We start from the raw sequence: 22,505 nt of genomic DNA, 5'->3' as shown, positions 1-22,505 counted from the left end.
AGGTCACGCTCGCTGCGCCTGCGCAGATTTAGCAGCCGTGGTTAAGAGTGTCGTCAAGGAAAATCCCCAGCCTCTGGGTAAACAAGCTGCCGCGTGAGACCGCCGGCACGTGTACCCTACAGCTCCAAGACCTCTCAGCCTATGAGAAAGCTTGGAGAGCAGGACTGGCACTGACGTCACCAATCTTGGCAGGTCGGGGGTTATTTCCTCAGCCAATAAGAACCTCAGAAGTGTGGAGGGCGTGGCTTCCGGTCAGGCTTCCAATCGCCGCGTTGGGGCGGCCCCTCTCGCACGTGTATCTCTCCCGCCCCCGTCGGCCTGCTGACCAATGAGAAGACGATGGCGGCCGGAGGCGCCAATGGAGGCTGTGCGGGGGCCGACGGCTGCACGCGGCACGGGGCATGGGTCGGCGCCCCTAAGCCAATAAGCGTGGGGGGCGTGGCAGCGCGGCCCGTGGGCGGGTTTGGAGGAGCCAGCGTAATGCTAGAAGTCCTAGAAGAAATTTGGAGTGTGCGTGCGCGCCGAGCGGTGAGTGCCCGGGGATGGGGAAGAGATGCGGGGCGGTCGATGTGGACTTTTCCGGGGTGGTGTGGCCGTTTGGGAAGGTGTTAAATAGAGTGTGTGTGTGGGATCATGCCAATACGTGATAGCTCCGGTGGGAGCTCTGATGGTTGTGGAGAGTAGGGACCACGAACTCAGGTCTAGAGGGACGGGGTGGGAGTTAGTGACATCAGATCCCTCGCCCCCCTAGAGTCCCTGGACACTTGACTGCCCGGGGGGAAGGGCTCGGAAGCCTTCTGCGACCTGAGGGAGCTCCCTTTCAGGTCGGGACTGAAGGAGCCCCTGCTCCCAGGGAGGTACCGGAACGGGACCCTTGAGAGCTGATGGAGAATGTTTTAGTGGCTGCTGTTTGGGTGGTCGCCTTAAACACTTGAAAGAGGCAGAGGTTCGAAGACGGGAGGGATGCCCTGGTAAGGCAAATCGGAGGGTACCAAAGGGTTGGCATGCTGATATGAGAAAGGATGGTGTGATAATTTGTGAGACCCAGAGCCAGTCACATTACGGCTCCGGGTGTCTTTCTCATGTTAAACGGAAGGGTTTAGGCCTCAGAGTCGTCCTTGAGAATAGATGTGGGGTAGCAACTATCGAGTTCTGAGACGAGTGATGGGGTTGGGATTTGTGCAGATTGGCTGTGCACGTCCTCCTGAGCCGCTGGAGGTGGGGAGGCACCAACAAGGTGTTTTGATATCTGTCTGTACAAACAACCAGGCCAGGCGTCTGGTAAAGTTGGCCTGACATAAGGTAGAAAAGTGAGAAAGTGGGCTTCGTAGGAAATCATTGGGGCTGGTAGCTGCTAGGGTGGTCTCAAGCACTTTGTGAGCCTGGGAAAATGGGCTATGATGTTAAGTGTGTGGGGAGTGCAAACAGTGTCTTGGGATCAGGCCTAAGGCAGAGAAAGGGGTTGGATGCAGTCTGTGTTCCTGGCACCAAACTTAGAATTGGCTGGGTATTTGAGAGGCCAGGTTTGCCAGTGCTGGAATGCAGCTTACAGGTTGGTTAACACCTCACAGGTTCCTGAAGGGTAAGAAACCAGAATGACAAGCCATTATTAGAGTTCAGATTTTTGAATCCTGGGCTCCATTTGTTAAGAGCTTGAGACCATGTTATGAGGCACTGGACAAGTTTAGTAACTTCTGTGCCTTAGTTATCCCCCCGAGAATGGGGGTAATAATACCTATCTCACGGGGTTGTTCTGGGGATGAAATAATGTAAAGTGCTTATCATAATGCCTGGGTCATGGTGAGAGATTTATGTGCCTGCTGTGGCTGGGGACTAGTCTCACATTCTCAAGTTTTTCTGCAAGTTTTGATGGCGTCCCATTTCTCTCTTTCTGGCTCTTCTGGTCTTCAGGCAGCAGTCCAAATTCCCTCATTCCTCCCTTCTAGCCCTCTCCCAGGATCCAGGCCCCAGATTGGGCCACTTGCTCTGTCCCAGTTTGATTTTCTCATCCTAGGCCCCTTCTCCTCCCTGTCCTCCCCGCCTCCCGCGCCCACCCCCACTGCCATAATAACAAGAGATTCAGGCTCTGAAGGAGGGCTTCTGGAAGGGAGAAAAAGGTGCGTGTTTTCTCCCAGAGTCTGGGCCTCCAACTTCTCCGCCCTGGGTCTTTGGTACCAGGCCAGCAGATGTGTACAGTTTGGGAGAGAGGAAAAGCCAGAGCTGAGGGAACAAGCTGAGGAGCGGGCAGATGGGAGTCCTGAAAAGAGAGCCAGGCGTGGTGGCGAGGAGGTGTGGGGAGGGGGCCCCCTTCCTCCTAATCCTCTCTCCAGGAATCCCTGGCTTTGGGACAGGACGGCTGTCGTTTGGTTGGGGGAGGCGCCCAGGCCGGGTGCATGTCCTGGGCCACCAGCCAAGAGAACATGATGTTCCCAAGTGCGCTGGCCGCCGCCCTCTCGGGCTGGCCGCCTCCCAAACCGCTGCCTCTCCAGGCTCTCCAGCCTCCCTGCCCCACATTCCCCGGCAGCCTCGCCCCGCCCCCTTCTTCCGCTTTGACGTCACCGCTGTCTCCCGCCCCCTCGCCTCCATTGACGGCAGCAGGGCCTGGTTACTGTGGGGACGGTGAAGCAGGACAACAAGAGCCTTGGGAGCAAGCGGGGGCTGCTGGAGGGCTGGAGCCTTTTGTGTATGCAAAAGACAGATAGGGAGATGGAGGCGGGAGAGCAAGGACTGCCTAGGTCAGGGGGGATCACACCTAAATCCCCGAGGGGGGAGAAAAACTGTGTTTTCAGGGAAGAGGTGTCTGCAAATGAGACAAGACCAAGGCCACAGTATGAGTTGGGGTGGGGAGGATCATTTTCAGGGAGAGGAGACTGAGAATCCAGCCTCCTGAATCTTTTTTTTTTTTTTTTTAGTAGAGAGAGGGTTTCTCCATGTTGGTCAGGCTGGTCTCGAATTCCCGAACTCAGGTGATCTGCCTGCCTCAGCCTCCCAAAGTGCTGGAATTACAGGCGTGAGCCACCACGCCCGGCCTCCAGGCTCCTGAATCTTTGTTTTCCTGTTTCGATTTTTCTGGGTTAATTTATAACACACTCTTGTCCCAGCTTTTCCACAGAGCCCTCCCCTTCACCCTCCCCTCATTGTTCAGGAAAGTTTAGGCCACGTGACAGTGAGGGGTGTGCCCCCACAATGATTATGTCAGCAGCTGCTTGGAGGCCTGTTCATCTACTACCCACGTTTCCAGGGAGCCCTGCGAGGAACTACTCATCACGGTCCTGGATCGAGGGGGCTGTGTAATTGCAGTTCTCCTGGGACCAGACTAACATTTTATTGCTTGCAAATCGTTCCCCTGTTTTCTTTCTAGGACTACTCCCCTCTTTAAAAGAATTAGAATTCCCAGCCCCCTTTCTCCTGTTTACACTCTTTCTCCACCTCCCCAACCTATCCTTGTTTAAAAAAAAAAAAAAAAAAATCATGTTACCGTATTTATCGATCACTTGCCATGTGTCAGGTCCTGGCCTGGGCTCTGGAGAGTACAGTGAATGAGACAGATGACGTTCCGGCTGGGCCCCTGGAGTTTGGCTTTCTCTTTTCCAAGCAGTGGAAATATGAAGCCCTTGCCACCCCACCTTTCTCTGTCTAGGGCCCCAGCTAGCCTCTTCTCTCTGCCATCCCCTTGGTCCCTCTGTAGTCCTGGCTTCCTGGCCCCCACTTTTGGGGCAGCCTTAATTGTGGGTGGCTGTGTTCTCTGGAGGGAAGTACTAGACACCACGTAGGCTGCCCAGAGACCTTTTCTCTGAGTGGCCATAGAAGCACCTGCCATTGTTTCTCTTCACAGCCACTATTGGCTCTGGTCGCTCCTTCCATTGTCCGCATCTTTCCTCCACCCACTCACCCACCAATCACACGTGGGCCCTTAACTGTCCTCTCCCAGGATTTGAAGTGTCAGAGGAAGTGCTTCGGTTAAAGGGCTTCATTATGTAGAACGAAGGTTGGGAAGGAACAAGGTTGGGACAGGAACCCAGGAGAGGCCCAGCCAGGTTTCTGTCTGTCCCCTCCTCTCAAGGACCACCCATCTCATCCAGCGTGGCCTAACTCCCAGCGCCATTCCTTTTCCCCACCACTGGAAGGGCGAAGATGCCAAGATGTTGTGTTCTGCAAGGCTAGTGCGTTCAGGAAATAGGCAAGTCTTGAGCACCTACTCTGGCCCGGGTTTTTTCCCTAAAGAGGCGCAGCGTACCTCCCTCTCTCCTCCCTTCCATTATTCACTGTGCAAGCGTCCTGCGCCCATTGGCTGGGCGGTGTCTGAGGCTCTTCAGCCCAGCACCAGCACCCAGGTCCACGTGCGCCCGTGTGTGTGACACAGCCCTGACCTTAGTGGAGGCCACTAGCCAATCAGGCGCCGGGAAGAGATCCCCAGCCAATCGGGGGCGGGGCCTGCGGCTCTGTCGGCAAGAGGCCAATGAGGGGGCAGTGCCCGGCATTATGCAACCCGCCTCCCCGCCCGGTGGAGCTTCCACTCGGCTGCGGGCTGGAGCAGCGGCGGGCAGGCGGGCCGAGGACACTCCCGCGACCAGGTAGGCATCTCTGCGGCCATCCTGGGGCCGATCTCCGTCCCTGAGCCGGACCGCTGCCACTTCCAATCTGATGGGCTACTTTTGGCCCAGCCAGTCAGAGGGCACACTGTCGTCCTTACCGCTACCCACCCTCTCCCCGCCCCCGGGGACCGAAGTGCTCCTCGAAATCTTGCACCGGGAGTCTGCACTCCTGACCCACTCACCTTACCTCCAGCTTGTCCCCACCTCCCCGTCCCATCTTGCCTGGCCCCACAGCCGACTCAGCGGGCATGCCCTGGTCTTCTTGCTCGTTACTCGAGGGGCCCCAGGTTTGCCCCCGTACCAGGACCCCATTAGGCTTTCGGCGCTCCCCGTGTCTCTGCTCTCCAGTCCCTGGCCCTGCGCCGCCTGTGATGTCAGCCCACTTCGGACTGGAACATCCCGTTCCCAGCGCTAGTTCCTGCTGTTGGCCACAACCTTCCCTTTTCGCCTGGCGCTGAGAAAATGCTCAGTAGTGGGGGTGTGGTTAGACGGGGAATAGGGGAAGAACGATCTGTTGGTGTTGTGCCTCTTCTGCCCAAGACTTGGGGTGGGGGTCTGGCCAGAAAAGTAGGGGACTCTTTTTTGAGAGGATCCTCGGGTCCTTGACGATGGCAGTTTGCCGGCTTCGGTCCTCGCGGTGGGGAAGCAGCGCAGGGGCTAAAGAAGGAAAGGCTGTGTTGTCTTGAGCAGAATGATTGGGATCCAGGCGAGAGTCAGGTTGAGGGGCTTTTGCGCGGAGGGCGGTGGCCGTCGTGTTTCGTCCTAGGGAAGCCAGGACAACCCTGGAATCCTAATAGGCCGTCCCACTTCGTGCGGCCACTGAGCCATCCTGGGACTGGGGATATGTAAAGGATGCGTGACCCCCGGCCGCACCCACCAGTGTGAGAGTGGGCCGTTCCCCCACTTCCGCCGGGAAATGGGGGAGGGGTCGCTCCTTCTGCCCTCCTGTGGTCCCTCCAGCAACCGCTGAGCTCAGCAGCTGACGTCGGTTTCCCTGGCGACCGTGGCGGCGGCGGAAGCGCGTGGTGGGGCCGCGCACGTCGGCGCGCATGTGCAGCGGGGGTGGCACCGCCCCCGGATAAAATTAGCCTGGAGGCCTAAATATAGGAGGCGACCAGCTCACCCCCTGCTCCGAGGCCTTGGAGGCCCAGGCAGAGTGGAGACCTAATGGGAACTGGGGAATGGGAAGTGTCCAGGTTTTTGCCGACAGCCGTAGTTATCGACTGCTCAGGCCAGGGTGGCAGAGGATGTGAAGGAAGGCTCCGGAGAACTTTCTCCCACTTGCAGCCCCCCTAAGGGTACAGGAAACATCCTGACTCCCCATTGGAAGCCCCAGGCCTGGGTCCCACTCCCATCAGTCCCGCATGAGGCCAGGCAGGGGAAAGTCTGAGTGAAGCCAGCAGGTGCTCTGGAGTTAACAAACCAGCTTTCTGCAAACTCTACTTCCTGGTTTCCCTCTCCAGGTACTGGCTGTGCTCGAACTTGTCAACCCTCAGAGACTTAAATCTTCCACCTCACTCCCTCAGCCAGGCCTCCAGGCCCCCCCGTGCATCCGTGGTGGCCTCTTCGCCTTCTCTGTTCTGTTCTCCCCATGGCCCAGACATGAGTGGCCCCCTAGAAGGGGCTGATGGGGGAGGGGACCCCAGGCCTGGGGAATCATTTTGTCCTGGGGGGGTCCCATCCCCTGGGCCCCCACAGCACCGGCCTTGCCCAGGCCCCAGCCTGGCCGATGACACCGATGCCAACAGCAATGGTTCAAGTGGCAATGAGTCCAACGGGCATGAGTCCAGGGGCGCATCTCAGCGGAGCTCACACAGCTCCTCCTCAGGCAATGGCAAGGACTCAGCCCTGCTGGAGACCACTGAGAGCAGCAAGAGGTGCGTATGGATGTGTATGTTGGCTCTAGGAGTGGTCTTGTGAGCAGGCAGAGCTGGGTGACAGGCCTCACACTGCTGGCCCTACCTGTAACTGGGCCTGTTGCTGTCTCCTAGCACAAACTCTCAGAGCCCATCCCCACCTAGCAGTTCCATTGCCTACAGCCTCCTGAGTGCCAGCTCAGAGCAGGACAACCCGTCCACCAGTGGCTGCAGGTACGTCGAGTGAGGCTGGAGGAGAGGTCTGGGGGCCCAGGCCACACTCTGGGACTAATGTCTTTATCTCCTTCCCTGTGGGCCCCGCAGCAGTGAACAGTCAGCCCGGGCAAGGACCCAGAAGGAACTCATGACAGCACTTCGAGAGCTCAAGCTTCGACTGCCACCAGAGCGCCGGGGCAAGGGCCGCTCTGGGACCCTGGCCACGCTGCAGTACGCGCTGGCCTGTGTCAAGCAAGTGCAGGGTAAGTGGTATGTCCCAAGAGGGAATGGCCAGGACCTGGGCTCCTGTGTTGAGGCAGCCTCCTTACTGAATGCCTCACTGCCTCCACCCTGCAGCCAACCAGGAATACTACCAGCAGTGGAGCCTGGAGGAGGGCGAGCCTTGCTCCATGGACATGTCCACCTATACCCTGGAGGAGCTGGAGCACATCACGTCTGAGTACACGCTTCGTAACCAGGTCAGCGGCCGCCTGGCCTCTCCATCCCGATGCACCCCTACCCCTTCTCCCTCAGCTCTTCAATCTGCTCTTGCTCTCCCCTTCCTGCCAGGATACCTTCTCAGTGGCTGTCTCCTTCCTGACGGGCCGAATCGTCTACATTTCGGAGCAGGCAGCTGTCCTGCTGCGTTGCAAGCGGGACGTGTTCCGGGGTACCCGCTTCTCCGAGCTCCTGGCTCCCCAGGATGTGGGAGTCTTCTATGGTTCCACTGCTCCATCTCGCCTGCCCACCTGGGGCACAGGGGCCTCAGCAGGTAAGGTGCCCAAGCACTGTGAGGAGGCATGAGCAGTCCCAGGAAGTTCCTGCTGTGAGGGGCCAGGGGACCCAGACTTTCCCTTAGTGGGTTCTTCGCAGCCTAGGGAAGGGGCGGGAGGCTGTGCTCACTCCTCTCCTGTCTGTCTCAGGTTCAGGCCTCAGGGACTTTACCCAGGAGAAGTCTGTCTTCTGCCGTATCAGGTAGGTGAGGGGAGGTGGAGAAGACCTCTGCCTCCTTTTTTTTTGTTTTTTGTTTTTTGTTTTTTGAAAGGGAGTCTCATTCTGTCGCCTAGGCTGGAGTGCAGTGGCATGATCTCAGCTCACTGCAACCTCTGCCTCCCAGGTTCAAGCGATTCTCCTGCCTCAGCCTCCCAAGTAGCTAGGATTACAGGCGCCGCCACGTCCAGCTAATTTTTGTATTTTTAGTAGAGATGGGGTTTCACCATGTTGGCCAGGCTGGTCTTGAACTCCTGACCTCAGGTGATCCGCCTGCCTTGGCCTCTCAAAGTGCTGGGATTAAAGGCGCGAGCCACTGTGCCCGGCCTACCTCTGCCTGTTTCTGCCCCCTCCTCAGGGTCTTTGCTGTTGTGTGCTGTGATCTTGTGGTTGGGTTGAAAGTCCCTAATGCTCCTCTCTGCTTTGCTAGAGGAGGTCCTGACCGGGATCCAGGGCCTCGGTACCAGCCATTCCGCCTAACCCCGTATGTGACCAAGATCCGGGTCTCAGATGGGGCCCCTGCGCAGCCGTGCTGCCTGCTGATTGCAGAGCGCATCCACTCGGGTTACGAAGGTGAGCAGGTCTGGGCCCTGGCCTGGTGGGGGCTGGGAGGAAGGACATTTCCTCATGGTCAGGCATGAATTTGGGAGGCTTAGCCAGACCCTTTGAATTTTGGAACAAGAAAAGCTTTTGTAAAGATGAGGATTTGAGCTCCTTTTAGAGGTAGAGTTGAGTATCACTGAGCTAGAGGAGGGCAGAGAGGAATGCCTTGCTTGCTCTCAGTCGTGGTACTGGTACAGGGCATAGGATTGGCCCAGACCATCTTTGGGCCCATAGTGCCCAGGGCACAGCTGTGTGGCAGATCGTCAGCCAGCCAGGGCCCAGGCAGAGTGGAGGGCTGAGGAGCTGGGCATTCTGGACGAAACCCAGTGGCCCCACTTTCTGTGCCTCAGCTCCCCGGATACCCCCTGACAAGAGGATTTTCACTACACGGCACACACCCAGCTGCCTCTTCCAGGATGTGGATGAAAGGTGAGGATAGGACCTAGAGGAGAGGAGGGCAGCCAGGGCTGAGGCCACGGCCACTCTGATGCCTCCTTCCCATTCAGGGCTGCCCCCCTGCTGGGCTACCTGCCCCAGGACCTCCTGGGGGCCCCAGTGCTCCTGTTCCTGCACCCTGAGGACCGACCCCTCATGCTGGCTATCCACAAGAAGAGTGAGTTCCTCTTGCCCTGCTCACCCTTCCCACTGTCCCGGGCTTTTGAATGGCTGCCCTTCAGGTTGGGTCTCTTGGTGCCTTGGTCTCCTGGATCTCCAGTGCCATGGCCTCCCCATTACTCAGCTCTCCCTCCCTTTGACCCCTCCTCCTTTCCCACTTCCATCAGTCCTGCAGTTGGCGGGCCAGCCCTTCGACCACTCCCCCATCCGCTTCTGTGCCCGCAACGGGGAGTATGTCACCATGGACACCAGTTGGGCTGGCTTTGTGCATCCCTGGAGCCGCAAGGTAGCCTTCGTGTTGGGCCGCCACAAAGTACGCACGTAAGTGGGGGCCATGTCCCCGAGCTGGCGTTGGGGATAGGGCAGTGTTTTGGGGGACAGGACTGGGCCAGGCTGGACTCACTCTTCTCCACCCTACAGGGCCCCGCTGAATGAGGATGTGTTCACTCCCCCGGCCCCCAGCCCAGCTCCGACCCTGGACACTGATATCCAGGAGCTGTCAGAGCAGATCCACCGGCTGCTGCTACAGGTGAGAGTAGCGGAGAGGGAGCGTGGGAGGTGAAGAAGGGGGTGGGAAGTAGGATCAAGCCATCTAACCTGCCCTCTCCCCGCTGCAGCCCGTGCACAGCCCCAGCCCCACAGGACTCTGTGGAGTCGGCCCCGTGACATCTCCAGGCCCTCTCCACAGCCCTGGCTCCTCCAGTGATAGCAACGGGGGTGATGCAGAGGGGCCTGGGCCTCCTGCGCCAGTGAGTGACCTGCTCCCACCGTGTTCTCTAATCGCCCTTTCCCCTCTCCTCCTCGGAACCAGCACTGCCAGTCCCAGAGTCTTGCCCGATCCCCCTTTGCCCTCTCCTTCCTGCCGTTTCCTTCTTACCCTGCTCTCATCAAGGCGTCTGTGCCTCCCCACTGGTACTTTCTTGTTTTATTGTGCCCTTGGCCCCTGACACTGGCCACACCCCCTGCTGCTGCTCACTGTGGTGCTGTCCTGCAGGTGACTTTCCAGCAGATCTGTAAGGATGTGCATCTGGTGAAGCACCAGGGCCAGCAGCTTTTTATTGAGTCTCGGGCCCGGCCTCAGCCCCGGCCTCGCCTCCCTGGTGAGTTGGTGACAATGTATGGGTGAGGAGACAGACCTGGGGGGGTCCCCTGATCTTCACCGCCAACCTATTTGCTGTTTTTTTCCATGTGAGCTTGAGAAGACTATTTTCCTCTTTCTCTCTTTGCCCCAGCTACAGGCACATTCAAGGCCAGGGCCCTTCCCTGCCAATCCCCAGACCCAGAGCTGGAGACGGGTTCTGCTCCCATCCCGGCCCCACTAGCCTTGGCCCCTGAGGAGGCCGAGAGGAAAGAAGCCTCCAGCTGCTCCTACCAACAGATCAACTGCCTGGACAGCATCCTCAGGTAAGGCCTGCAGGCGTCTTCTCCACCTCGGGCTCTAGCCCTGCCCACCCCAAGCCCTTCTTTGATGCCCTCTGCTGTGTCCATCACCAGGTATCTGGAGAGCTGCAACCTCCCCAGCACCACTAAGCGTAAATGTGCCTCCTCCTCCTCTTACACCACCTCCTCAGCCTCTGACGATGACAAGCAGAGGACTGGTCCAGTCCCTGTGGGGACCAAGAAAGGTAAAGACCCAGTGCACCCTGCTCCCACTGCCCCATCCTGGCCTGGTGGCCCTGTGTCTTTTCCCTTCTGCTGCTGGGCCCTCTTGCTGTGCCCTGCCCTCCTCCCCAGCCTCCTGGTCTCCAGACTGTTCCCTACCACCATCCCCTTCCCCTTTTCCCTGGGATCCTCTCTCCTGACTTCCCAGTGGGGGTGGGGATGGTAACTGGCACCATCTCTCTGCACAGATCCGCCGTCAGCAGTGCTGTCTGGGGAGGGGGCCACCCCCCGGAAGGAGCCAGTGGTGGGAGGCACCCTGAGCCCGCTCGCCCTGGCCAATAAGGCGGAGAGCGTGTTGTCCGTCACCAGTCAGTGTAGCTTCAGCTCCACCATCGTCCATGTGGGAGACAAGAAGCCCCCGGAGTCGGGTATGGGCGTGGAGCTGGGGGCCAGTGCTTGGGCTCTACCAGTCTCCCAGCTAGAGCTCCCTCCTGCCTTTCCCCTCCCTTCCAGCCCAATGGAGAGAAGGAGGCCTCCCTTGACGTGGGGCTTGGGGCTACCGCTTCTTGCTCTCCCGTCCCTGCCAGGCTTCTCAACTTTGCCCTTCCCCTGTTCTGCTTCTCGTATTGTTACTGTCAGTTGAAACACACAGTCTGGGGTAGGGGGTTTGCCCTGAGGTGCTGACCACAGAGGGTCTGAAGGCGAGGAAAATTGAAGCTCCCTGAAGGGTCTTTGGATATGGACCTTGAAAATGTGTGAAGGGCTGGGCGTGGTGGCTCAGGCCTGTAATCCCAGCACTTTGGGAGGCTGAGGTAGGAAGATCACCTGAGATCAGGAGCTCGAGATCAGCCTGGGCATCATGGTGAAACTCTGTCTCTACTAAAAATGCAAAACTTAGCCAGGCGTGGTGGCACGCGCCTATAGTCCCAGCTACTTGGGAGGCTGAGGCAGGAGAATGGCTTGAATCCAGGAGGTGGTGGTTGCAGTGAACCGCGATCGTGTCCCTGCACTCCAGCCTGGGAGAAAGAGCGAGACTCTGTCTCAAAAAAAAAGGAGAGAAACAGAATGTGTGAGGGAAAGCCAAGGGGTGGGCTTCTCTTCCAACGAGAGTTGTGAGGGGGTCATCCCAGTAGAGTTCCTGGAGGGGAGTGGCCACTGGAGGGACCTGAGTATCTATCGTCTCCTCTTCTGGGCCAGCTTTGCATGGAGGAGAGGACCCAGGGCCAGCCCTTGGCAGAGAGGTGACCAAGAAATGTACATGGGGACGAGGCTCGGCTGTGGGGCAGAGCCACCAGGGGTTGGCTAGGCTATCGGACAGGGAGGGTGTGGTATGGATTTGTTGACCCCTGAGGTGATTCTGATGACCTTTCTGTATCTCACCTTCCTCAGACATCATCATGATGGAGGACCTGCCTGGCCTAGCCCCCGGCCCAGCCCCCAGCCCAGCCCCCAGCCCCACAGTAGCCCCTGACCCAGCCCCAGATGCCTACCGTCCAGTAGGGCTGACCAAGGCCGTGCTGTCCCTGCACACACAGAAGGAAGAGCAAGCCTTCCTCAGCCGCTTCCGAGACCTGGGCAGGCTGCGTGGACTCGACAGCTCTTCCACAGCGCCCTCAGCCCTTGGCGAGCGAGGTAGCCACCTGGGGCCTGCCGGAGCCTGCCCTTTGCCCAGTCTAGGACTGGACTGTCGGGGGGTGGATCTTAAGGGAGGTGTTTCTGCTCCAGGGACCCAGGCTGGTGGTGGTTCCACCACCAGGCCTGCCTAGGGACAGGTCCCTCGCTAGCTTCTCCCCACTAGGCCGGGGTTCTGGGCTGCAGCCAGAGGAGGGCAGCCTGGGGGGATGGCACTGGGACGGGCAGGCGGAAGTGCTGTGCTCCAGGTAGGCGACTTCAGGCCTAGCCTGGGGGCAGGGGCAGGAAGTGTGCCCACTTAGGAGTCAGTTGTCACTGATGAAGAGACATGCATAGACTCTGGGCCAACTCTGGGTGGGGTCTGGGCTTCAAGGGCAGGTGGAAGGCAGCCCCTCCAGGTGCCTGAGGGAGACCCCCTGCAGGCAGACGCAGGACTCAGGACTGGGCTTTCCAGCCCCCCTCTTCACTCCATCGCAAGCTAGGCAGAACACGGCCTCGATGGGCAGGAGGAACGCCTATGCTGGCAGCGCCCGCAGGAGTTTGGCGGAGGGACCAGAGCCACCTGTCCATGTGTCCATGGACGCACCCTGCCTCCTCCATCTGCCAGCGTGCCTCCATCTTCCGCACACCCCCAGCTCGACCCCTCTTGTAACCTCTCCCTGGCCTTGTTCCTTTCTCAATAAATCCCCTTGTCCCTGGCTCCTGTGATTCTTCCCTGAAGGTGCCCCACCTCCTGAGCCCCCCATTCTGTGTGGGTTGAGAAGCTCTCTGGAGCCTTGGCCTGCCCTCTCCCTGGTCAGAGTGGCACGGCAGTGTGGGTAGCAGGGGCACTAACCCCAGGTTGAGGCCCTCGCTAACCCTAGTCTTTTCCCACAGGCTGCCACCACGGCCCCGCACCCCCAAGCCGCCGACACCACTGCCGATCCAAAGCCAAGCGCTCACGCCACCACCAGAGCCCTCGGGCTGAAGCGCCCTGCTACGTCTCACACCCCTCACCTGTGCCACCGTCCACCCCCTGGCCTGCCCCACCAGCCACTACCCCCTTCCCAGCAGTTGTCCAGCCCTACCCTCTCCCAGTGTTCTCCCCTCGAGGAGGCCCCCAGCCTCTTCCCCCTGCTCCCACATCTGTGCCCCCGGCTGCTTTCCCCACCCCTCTGGTGACCCCCATGGTGGCCTTGGTGCTCCCTAACTATCTGTTCCCAACCCCATCCAGCTATCCTTACGGGGCACCCCAGACCTCTGCTGAAGGGCCTCCCACTCCTGCCTCGTACTCCCCTTCTCCATCCTTGCCCGCCCTCCCCCCAAGCCCTCCTCGCCGCCCGGACTCTCCACTGTTCAACTCAAGATGCAGCTCTCCACTCCAGCTTAATCTGCTGCAGCTCGAGGAGCTCCCCCGTGCTGAGGGGGCTGCTGGTGCAGGGGGCCCTGGGAGCAGTGCTGGGCCCCCACCTCCCAGTGAGGAGGCTGCTGAGCCAGAGGCCAGACTGGTGAGCACTGATCCCTGCGTCTGCCCGCCAGTCCCCACCCCAGCCCTGCCCCTTTGCCACCTTATGCTGCCTGCTGCCTCTGCCAGGCCAGTGTCTCAGCCTCCAGGAGGTGGAGGGAGACCCCAGCTGAATTTCTGAATGAGGCAGAAATTGACTAACTCCTCATTGAAGGGACAGTCCTGTCTGTCTGACAGGTAGTGAGGACATCTCAATAACTTCTGAGGGAGTATCTGCCACTTGGAAAGGGTCTGGCCTCACATCCCCACTCTTCGCCAGCTTTCTTCTCTCTCAGCCTGGCCCTACTGTCACGAAGTGGGGAGCAGAGACCACTGGGGTTGGATGTGCCTCTGCCCACAACCAGTGAGAGCAGTTGAAGGGAAGCGTAGGTGCTGACCCCTTCATCCCTCCTTGCCCCCCTCCCCTCCTCCAGGTGGAGGTCACTGAGTCCTCCAATCAGGACGCACTTTCCGGCTCCAGCGACCTGCTGGAACTGCTGCTGCAAGAGGACTCGCGCTCCGGCACAGGCTCCGCAGCCTCGGGCTCCTTGGGCTCTGGCTTGGGCTCTGGGTCTGGTTCAGGCTCCCATGAGGGGGGCAGCACCTCAGCCAGCATCACTCGTGAGTGCCCCGCCTCCAACACCTCCCAGGGTCGGGCAGTGACTGGGGAGCCGGGAGCCCAGGCCCCATCTTGGCGGAGCTTCCTAAGGCCATTGGGATGGACATGTGGCCTTTGAGGGAAGCCTTGTGAGGCCCCCGGAGTGGGCATGCAGCCAGCCTGACTCCACTGGTCTGCCCCCCCACTTCTCAGGCAGCAGCCAGAGCAGCCACACAAGCAAATACTTTGGCAGCATCGACTCTTCCGAGGCTGAGGCTGGGGCTGCTCGGGGCGGGGCTGAGCCGGGGGACCAGGTGATTAAGTACGTGCTCCAGGATCCCATTTGGCTGCTCATGGCCAATGCTGACCAGCGCGTCATGATGACTTACCAGGTACCCTCCAGGTGAGGCATTTCAGAGGCCGCCTTGGCCTTCCTTTCAGAGGTAGTAGGGGGGCAGTTTTCTTTTCTGGGACTAGCTCTGTCCTGGATAGGATAGATGGTTCCTATCCTCCCTGCCCCTTGGATCTCTGTTACTAGTTCCTCCCAGGAGGAGAGCGGGTTTCCTGGTCTTGGGAGCCTTGACCCCCGATAGCCCTGATTTAGGGGAGGAGCATGAGGCGGGGAGTTGTGGTAGAGGAAGGATGCCAGCTTCACAGGTCCTCGTCCGGGTCCTGGATCCCAGCCTCTGCCTTCTGAACCCCTTCTCGGGCAGGGACATGACCTCTGTGCTGAAGCAGGATCGGGAGCGGCTCCGAGCCATGCAGAGGCAGCAGCCCCGGTTTTCTGAGGACCAGCGGCGGGAACTGGGCGCTGTGCACTCCTGGGTCCGCAAGGGCCAACTGCCTCGGGCTCTTGATGTGATGGTGAGAGAAGCCTGGGACAGGGGTAGAAAAAAGAATTGAGCTTGTCAAGTTCAAAGGATCGAGGCCAAGAGCTGATCTCAATATCCTTGGATCATTAATTCTGAAGACTGTTGATTCCACTGAATTTGCTGTGGATTATTATTAAGCTGCATGAGTCTTTGCAGAACTTTTCTCAGCCTATCCTATGCTAATGTGCATTGTGACGCTCCTGTAATGGCATCTGGGTAGAGGGCACAAGGCACCTTCCAACCTTGTTGGACTGCAGGTGCATATATGTGGACTGGTGCTTCTTGGGAGTACATTTCCGGAAGCACAGTGGGCTGGGGGTGGGAAGCTGGGCTGACAGGTTAGCAGTGAGGACCCTCTCTGACTCCCTCATGTCCATTTCTCTTACCAAGGCCTGTGTGGACTGTGGGAGCAGCACCCAAGATCCTGGTCACCCTGATGACCCACTCTTCTCAGAGCTGGATGGACTGGGGCTGGAGCCCATGGAAGAGGGTGGAGGCGAGCAGGGCAGCAGCGGTGGCGGCAGTGGTGAGGGTGAGGGCTGCGAGGAGGCCCGGGCCCAAGGTGGGGCCAAGGCCTCAAGCTCTCAGGACTTGGCCATGGAGGAGGAGAAAGAAAGCAGGAGCTCAGCCAGTCCAGCCTTACCTACAGCAGGAAACGGCACGAGCTAGACTCCATTCTGGGACCATCTCCAGGAGTCCACAAGATGCTTTCTTCTCCTATGTCCCAATTCTCAGAACTCAGATGTGGCTGGACCAACCAGTGGGAAACTGCCCCAGCTTCTCCCACCATAGGGGGCCGGACCCCCATCACCAGCCCAGGATCCAGGGGCTGCCTCTGACCTCGCAGGGAGCAGAGAGCAGAACTCCGCAGCCCAGCCCAGCCCAGAGGAGTGTCACCTCCCACCTTTGGAGAGGAATCCTTCCCTCCCCTGGACAGAGTTGCTGACAGGCTGCTTAAGTGGCCTCTCCATATCCTAGCTGAGCCTGAATCCGACTCCTGAGGGTTGGGGCTGCACTTATTTATCGGGGGAGACAGCTGTCTCTCCCACCTCCTCCCCACATGGGAGGAGAGCCTGAGGCCCAAGCAGGACCTGGGGGATCCAGCCCCTAGCTGCTCGGGGGTGGGGGAGGTTGGTGGACCATGGAGTCCCTGGTGCTGCCCCTCAGGTGGGACCCAGGTGTTCTCAGCTGTACCCTCTGCCGATGGCATTTGTGTTTTTGATATTTGTGTCTGTTACTACTTTTTTAATACAAAAAGATGATAACGGCCAGGACTTTGTGGAATGAAGTTTGGGGTTGGGGTGAGGGGAGCGCGTCTAGGAGGGACTCGGTCCTGCTTCCAGGAAGGTTGTAGTGAGGGTGCACAGGGCCATCCCCTGAAGACCCCCATTCCTCTTTCCCCCCATCCTGTCCAGGTGAGGGCCCTGCTCAGCCTACTACATCCACGCCCAGCTCTGACTCTGCTGTCCCCTCTAGCATGGCCTCAGCTGGGTTTACCCTGGGAAGGAGAGATGAGAGGCACGTGTGGCCAAGGGCTTGGGTGAGCTCCAGCCCAGGTCACAAGTGGCCGAGGCAGAGAAAGCCCGCTTAACCCCGTCGTGCCTTGAGGTATTCGAGGGTGTTTGTCTTCCTTGGCTTCCTTTTTTAAATAAAAAAAGACGGAATTTCACTCTGTTACCCAGCTGGAGTGCAATGACGCCATCTCGGCTCACTGCAACCTGCGCCTCCTGGGTTCAAGCGATTCTCCTGCCTCAGCCTCCCGAGTGGCTGGGATTATAGTGTCCATCACCATCCCCGGCTAATTTTGTATTTTTAGTACAAATTAGAGATGGGGTTTCACCATTGTTCAGTCTGGTCGCAAACTCCTGACCTCAGGTGATCTGCCTGCCTCGACCTCGCAAAGTGCTGGGGTTACAGGCGTGAGCCACCGTGCCTGGCCTTCCTTGGCTTCTTGGTCACCACACAGGTCAGTCTAGGTAGCTAAGGACACATGGAGTCATGTGCTCACTCATGGTTGAATTGGCCCCAAAGGTTTGGAAGAATGCAGGAGCAAAGCATTAACTCTCTGGCTCAGAACCTGAAAAGGAAGAGGTAGCTTAGGAAGGGATGAGTCGATGAAGAACCACTGCAGACACTTATTTACTGATTATCACTTACTGTCACCCGCTCACAGTTGATTTATTTTGAGGCAGATTTGCTTTACCCCGGCGCTGTGGCTTAGCTGGTTAAAGCGCCTGTCTAGTAAACAGGAGATCCTGGGTTCGAATCCCAGCGGTGCCTGAGTTGGTGGGGAGTGATATATTATTGCTGCAAGTGCACTTCTCCACTTTCAAAGTGCGTTTCTGTGTGGTTTTAAGAAAGATTCTTCTTGCCGGGCGCGGTGGCTCAAGCCTGTAATCCCAGCACTTTGGGAGGCCGAGACGGGCGGATCACGAGGTCAGGAGATCGAGACCATCCTGGCTAACACAGTGAAACCCCGTCTCTACTAAAAATACAAAAACTTAGCCGGGTGAGGTGGCAGGCGCCTGTAGTCCCAGCTACTCGGGAGGCTGAGGCAGGAGAATGGCGTAAACCCGGGAGGCGGAGCTTGCAGTGAGCTGAGATCCGGCCACTGCACTCCAGCCTGGGTGACAGAGCGAGACTCCGTCTCAAAAAAAAAAAAAAAAAAAAAAAAAAAAGAAAGATTCTTCTTACAAGCCAATCCGTCTTTGGGCCTCCGTTCCCCTGCACTTTTAGTGTTTATTGGAAGCTACAGATTCTCACTTCGCTTTCATGAAGTAGCATGAAGTAGGCATCTCAGGGTCTGTCCTCAAGGGTATGGAAGACAGGGCTCGGATTTGGGACCGTTTTGTTTCCATCCTATGCTCGGGTAGGAGAGGGAGAATGGGAAAGCTGCCACTCCAGCGGGGCAGCTGACGGCTGCTGGAGAGAAGGCATGGTCTGAGCCACCGAGCCGAGGCGCACGAGTGCTGGCATCTCGAGGCAGCGTGGGTGGAGCCGGCTGGAGGCGGGCGTGTTGATAGGCAGCTATAGTTGCGCAGGGCCGAACCCGCATGCGGCTGTGATGGCCGAGTGGTTAAGGCGTTGGACTCGAAATCCAATGGGGTCTCCCCGCGCAGGTTCGAATCCTGCTCACAGCGTCAGTACTTTTGGTAATAGGTATCTCGGTCTCTGGAGAAGGAAAAAGCAGTTTGTTTTCTAGTTCTTTTTTTTTTTTTTTTTTGAGACGGAGTCTCGCTGTGTCACCCAGGCTGGAGTGCAGTGGCGCGATCTCGGCTCACTGCAAGCTCCGCCTCCCGGGTTTACGCCATTCTCCTGGCTCAGCCTCCGAGTAGCTGGGACTACAGGCGCCCGCCACCACGCCCGGTTAGTTTTTTGTATTTTTAGTAGAGACGGGGTTTCACCGTGTTAGCCAGGATGGTCTCGATCTCCTGACTTCGTGATCCACCCGCCTCGGCCTCCCAAAGTACTGGGATTACAGGCTTGAGCCACCGCGCCCGGCCTGTTTTCTAGTTCTTTCCTTGGAGAATCTCCCGCGTTATTCTGAGAATCTCAGGGACTCGGCCGTCAGGGTCCAGCCCGCGAGCGCCCTCTTGCGAGTCTCATACTCCTGTCGACCTGCAAAAGCCTTTTTACTGCCGATTTCACGTCCTAACGCCACCACGCTCAGGTGGCTCCTTAGGGCTACTCAGCAATCGTTACTTCCCCCCAATTCATTCACTCTCCTACTCTCCTATGCGACTGCTTCATTCCTACCCTTACCTCAAACTGCGAATCCCTTCTTCATCGTTCCTCATCTTCTACTTCCTGATTCACTGAGAAAATAAAGCCTTCCGGAGTTTCCCATCAACATTCACATCGCACCTACCTACCTACCTAGTTGAGTCTGTGACCACATACTCTTCTTTTCCCTCATTATTGTAGATGAATGCTTCCATCTAAAGCCAACCCCTACTTTTACTAGATTTCCCATCCCCCCGGCCCACTCAAGCAAGGACACTGCTTTTTTTCCTATACCATCAAATTTTCCCTCTCAGCAGGGGGCAGTGGCTCACGCATGTAATCTCAGCACTTTGGGAGGCTTGACGAGTGGATCACTTGAGGTCAGGAGTCCGAGACCAGTGAAACCCCATCTCTACTAAAAATACAAAATTAGCAGGGCATGGTGGCTGGCGCACGCCTGTATTCCTTGCTACTCGGGAGACTGAGGCAGGAGAAGCACTTGAATCCGGGAGGCGAAGGTTGCAGTGAGCCGAGATCGCGCCATTGCCCTCCAGCCTGGGTAACAATAGCAAAACTCCATCTCAAAAAAAAAAAAAAAAAAAAAAAAAAAAAATCCCTCTCTACTTGATTTTTCTCATCAGCCTACAAACACGAATTTCTCCCAGTTTAGAAGCAAGCCAACAAAAGCTATCTTGACCCCACACGCCCGTCCAGCTACCACTCAATTTCTCTACTCCCTTCTACAGCAAACAGAGCAAGTTATCCAATTCCATCTTCCCACTCTCCTTTGGACGCTTTCTAATCATGTGTCCCCCGCCCCCATCAAAGTTGCCGTTGTTAAGGTTGCCGAATGACCATCACATTGCTAAATCTAGTGACCATTACTTAGCTGCAGTTGATACCGATGCTTACTCTTCCATTAGAAACACTCTTCGCTTGCCTTCTAGGACGCTACGCCCTTCTGATATTCCTTCTACTTCATCAGCAGCTTATTCTCAGACTGCTTTGCTGGTTCCTCACCTTCTGGATCTCCGAATGTTGGACTGTTCCCAAGGCTCAATTTTCCAGCCTCTTCTCTATCTGTACCCACTACCTTGGTCATTTCCAGTTTCGTGGCTTTACATATCAGATTCATACATCCCAGATTTTCATCTCCAGCTCCAGAACTCTTCCCTGAATTACAGATGCTTATATATTATTGCCCACATACCATCTACACTTGGAAACCTAATACAGATCACAAACTTAAAATGGGCAAACCAAGGCCTGGCGCAGTGTCTTGTGCCTGTAATCCCAGCACTTTGGGAGGCCAAGGCGGGCGGATCACCTGAGGTCGGAAGTTCCAGACTAGCCTGACCAACAGGGAGAAACCCGTAGCCGGTCGTGGTGGCAAACACCTGTAATCCCAGCTACTGGGGAGGCTGAGGCAGGAGAATCACTTGAACCTGGCAGAGGTTGTGGTGAGCCGAGATCGGGCCATTGCGCTCCAGCCTGGGCAAAAAGGGTGAAACTCCGTCTCAAAAAAAACCCAAAACAAACCAAAACAAAAAAAACACCCAAAAAACAAAGAAAAAAAAAACCCCAAAAAACAAAAGTGCAAATCAAACTCCTAGGCTTCTTCTCCAAACCTTCTTCACCTGTGGCCCTTTCATCTCAGTAAATGGAAATTCCATTCCTTCAGTTGTTTAGACTAAAAACCTTAGTATTATCCCTGATTGTTCTCTTTCTCTCCCACTCTACATCGAATGAGCAATTTCTATTTAAAATATGTTAGGGCCAGGTGTGATGGCTCACGCCTGTAATCCCAGCACTTTGGATGGCCAAGGCAGGAGGATTCCTTGAGTCCAGGAGTTCAGGACCAGCCTGAGCAACATAACAAGACCCCAGTCTCTGTGGTGTGGGGGGGGGGGGGGAAATTAGCTGAGCATGCTTGTTGTCCTAGCTACTTGGGAGGCTGAGGAGGGAGGATCACTTGAGCCCAGGAGGCTGAGGTTGCAGTGAGCAGTGATTACACCACTGAACTCTAGCCTGGGTGATAGAATGAGACCCTGTCTTAAACAAAAAAGAAAAAAAGTCTAACATTTGACTATTTGCCATGACCTTCACCATTTCACCATGGTCCAAGCCACCCTCATCTCTCACCTAGATTATTGCAATACCCCCCTAAGTTATTTCCTGGCTAGTTCCATGACAGTCTACTTTTTTTTGAGGCAGGGTCTTGCTCTGCCTCCCAGACTGGACTGCAGTGGCATGATCTGGGCTCACTGCAGCCTCCTGAGTTCAAGCGATTCTCGTGCCTCAGCCTCCCAAGTAGCTGGGACTATAGGCGTGCACCACCATGCCCAGCTAAATTTTGTATTTTTAGTAGAGATGGGGTTTCACCATGTTGCCCAGGCTGGTCTCGAACTCCTGACCTCAAGTGATCTGCCCCCACTCAGCCTCCCAAAGTGCTGTGATTACAGGCGTGAACCACCACTCCTGGCCTCTACTTTTATTTTTTTATTTTTTTTATTATTTTTTTTGAGAGAGGGAGTCTTGCTCTGTGGCCCAGGCTGGAGTGCAGTGGCTGCGATCTTGGCTCGCTGCAACTTCCGCCTCCCAGGTTCACGCAATTCTCCTGCCTCAGCCTCCCAAGTAGCTGGGACTACAGGCATGCACCACCACACCTGGCTAATTTTTGTGTTTTTAGTAGAGACGGGGTTTCACCATGTTGGCCAGGATGGTCTCGATCTCTTGACCTCATGATCCTCCCGCCTCAGCCTCCCAAACTGCTGGGATTACAGGTGTGAGCCACCGCGCCCAACTGGCCTCTACTCTTAATATACTGGGTAGATTGATCCTTTTAAAACATAAATCAAGGACCCGGCGCAGTGGCTCACACCTGTAATCCCAGCACCTGGGAGGCCAAGACGGGTGGATGACGAGGTCAGGAGTTCAAGACCAGCCTGGTCAACAGGGTGAAACCCTGTCTCTACTAAAAATACAAAAATTAGCCGGGCATGGTGGCAGGCGCCTATAGTCCCAGCTACTCGGGAGGCTGAGGTAGAAGAATCGTTTGAACCTGGGAGGCGGAGGTTGCAGAGAGCTGAGATCGGGCCACTGCACTCCAGCCTGAGCAACAGAGTGAGACTCCCTCTCAAAAACAAACAAACAAACAAACAAACAAAATAAATCAGATTCTGTCATTTCTCTTTGAAGTCTTCTAATGGAGGTATCAATATGAATTCATGGTTTTTATGTGTACAGATATAGAAATAAATATATACACATACACAACATATACACACACATATTTCCTTGCTCTGTCCACTGAGTGAGCCTAGAAACAATGATATCCCACACTAAAAGCCCCAGATCTTGGTTACTAAATGCCATTCTTTGCTAAAATGAACCAGGACTCCTTAGAGAAGAGGTTGATTCCGGCCGGGCGCGGTGGCTCACGCCTGTAATCCCAGCACTCTGGGAGGCTGCGGCGGGCGGATCACGAGGTCAGGAGATCGAGACCATCCTGGCTAACACGGTGAAACCCCGTCTCTATTAAAAATACCACAAAGAAAAAAAAAATTAGTCAGGCGTGGTGGCGGGCGCCTGTAGTCCCAGGTACTTGGGAGGCTGAGGCAGGAGAATGGTGTGAACCCTGGAGGCGGAGCTCACAGTGAGACAAGATCCTGCTGTAGCAGGACGAGCCGCAGACAAAACAACTCAGACACCGGATTAAAG

General features: G+C 56.8%; 1 protein-coding gene and 2 non-coding genes across 14 annotated transcripts; all 3 read left to right on the top strand.

Moving 5' to 3' along the window:
• Positions 1–494: 494 nt before the first annotated feature.
• Positions 495–16,333, top strand: PER1 (period circadian regulator 1). 12 transcript variants are annotated; one of them, XR_012425238.1, is made up of 23 exons: positions 495–528; positions 6,059–6,472; positions 6,587–6,685; positions 6,776–6,930; positions 7,025–7,146; positions 7,238–7,439; positions 7,591–7,642; positions 8,088–8,230; positions 8,611–8,689; positions 8,767–8,873; positions 9,043–9,196; positions 9,296–9,404; positions 9,493–9,624; positions 9,870–9,975; positions 10,108–10,279; positions 10,370–10,500; positions 10,726–10,905; positions 12,013–12,109; positions 12,986–13,596; positions 14,027–14,213; positions 14,404–14,593; positions 14,904–15,054; positions 15,453–16,333. XR_012425238.1 is itself a non-coding variant. In XM_065532734.2 (23 exons), exons 2-23 carry the CDS (start codon positions 6,198–6,200, stop codon positions 15,729–15,731), a joined length of 3,879 nt encoding a protein of 1,292 aa, XP_065388806.1. In that variant the 5' UTR covers positions 495–528; positions 6,059–6,197; the 3' UTR covers positions 15,732–16,333. The 12 variants fall into 12 exon arrangements, 6 of the variants coding, with proteins under 6 accessions (XP_065388806.1, XP_073874617.1, XP_073874619.1 ...); XR_012425237.1 differs by having other exon boundaries at positions 12,532–13,596; XR_012425235.1 differs by having other exon boundaries at positions 11,867–12,109; positions 12,532–13,596.
• A 935-nt stretch (positions 16,334–17,268) lies between these two features.
• On the top strand, positions 17,269–17,342 carry TRNAT-AGU (transfer RNA threonine (anticodon AGU)). Its single transcript has one exon. It is a non-coding gene; the product is annotated as a tRNA-Thr (tRNA).
• Positions 17,343–18,120: 778 nt separating this feature from the next.
• Positions 18,121–18,202, top strand: TRNAS-CGA (transfer RNA serine (anticodon CGA)). The gene has a single exon. It is a non-coding gene; the product is annotated as a tRNA-Ser (tRNA).
• Positions 18,203–22,505: the final 4,303 nt, after the last annotated feature.

The sequence above is a fragment of the Macaca fascicularis genome, chromosome 16 (genome assembly GCF_037993035.2).
Source record: "Macaca fascicularis isolate 582-1 chromosome 16, T2T-MFA8v1.1".
NCBI lineage: Eukaryota > Metazoa > Chordata > Mammalia > Primates > Cercopithecidae > Macaca > Macaca fascicularis.
Note: the sequence above shows the minus strand (reverse complement) of the source record. Positions and strands in the feature narration are given on the sequence as shown.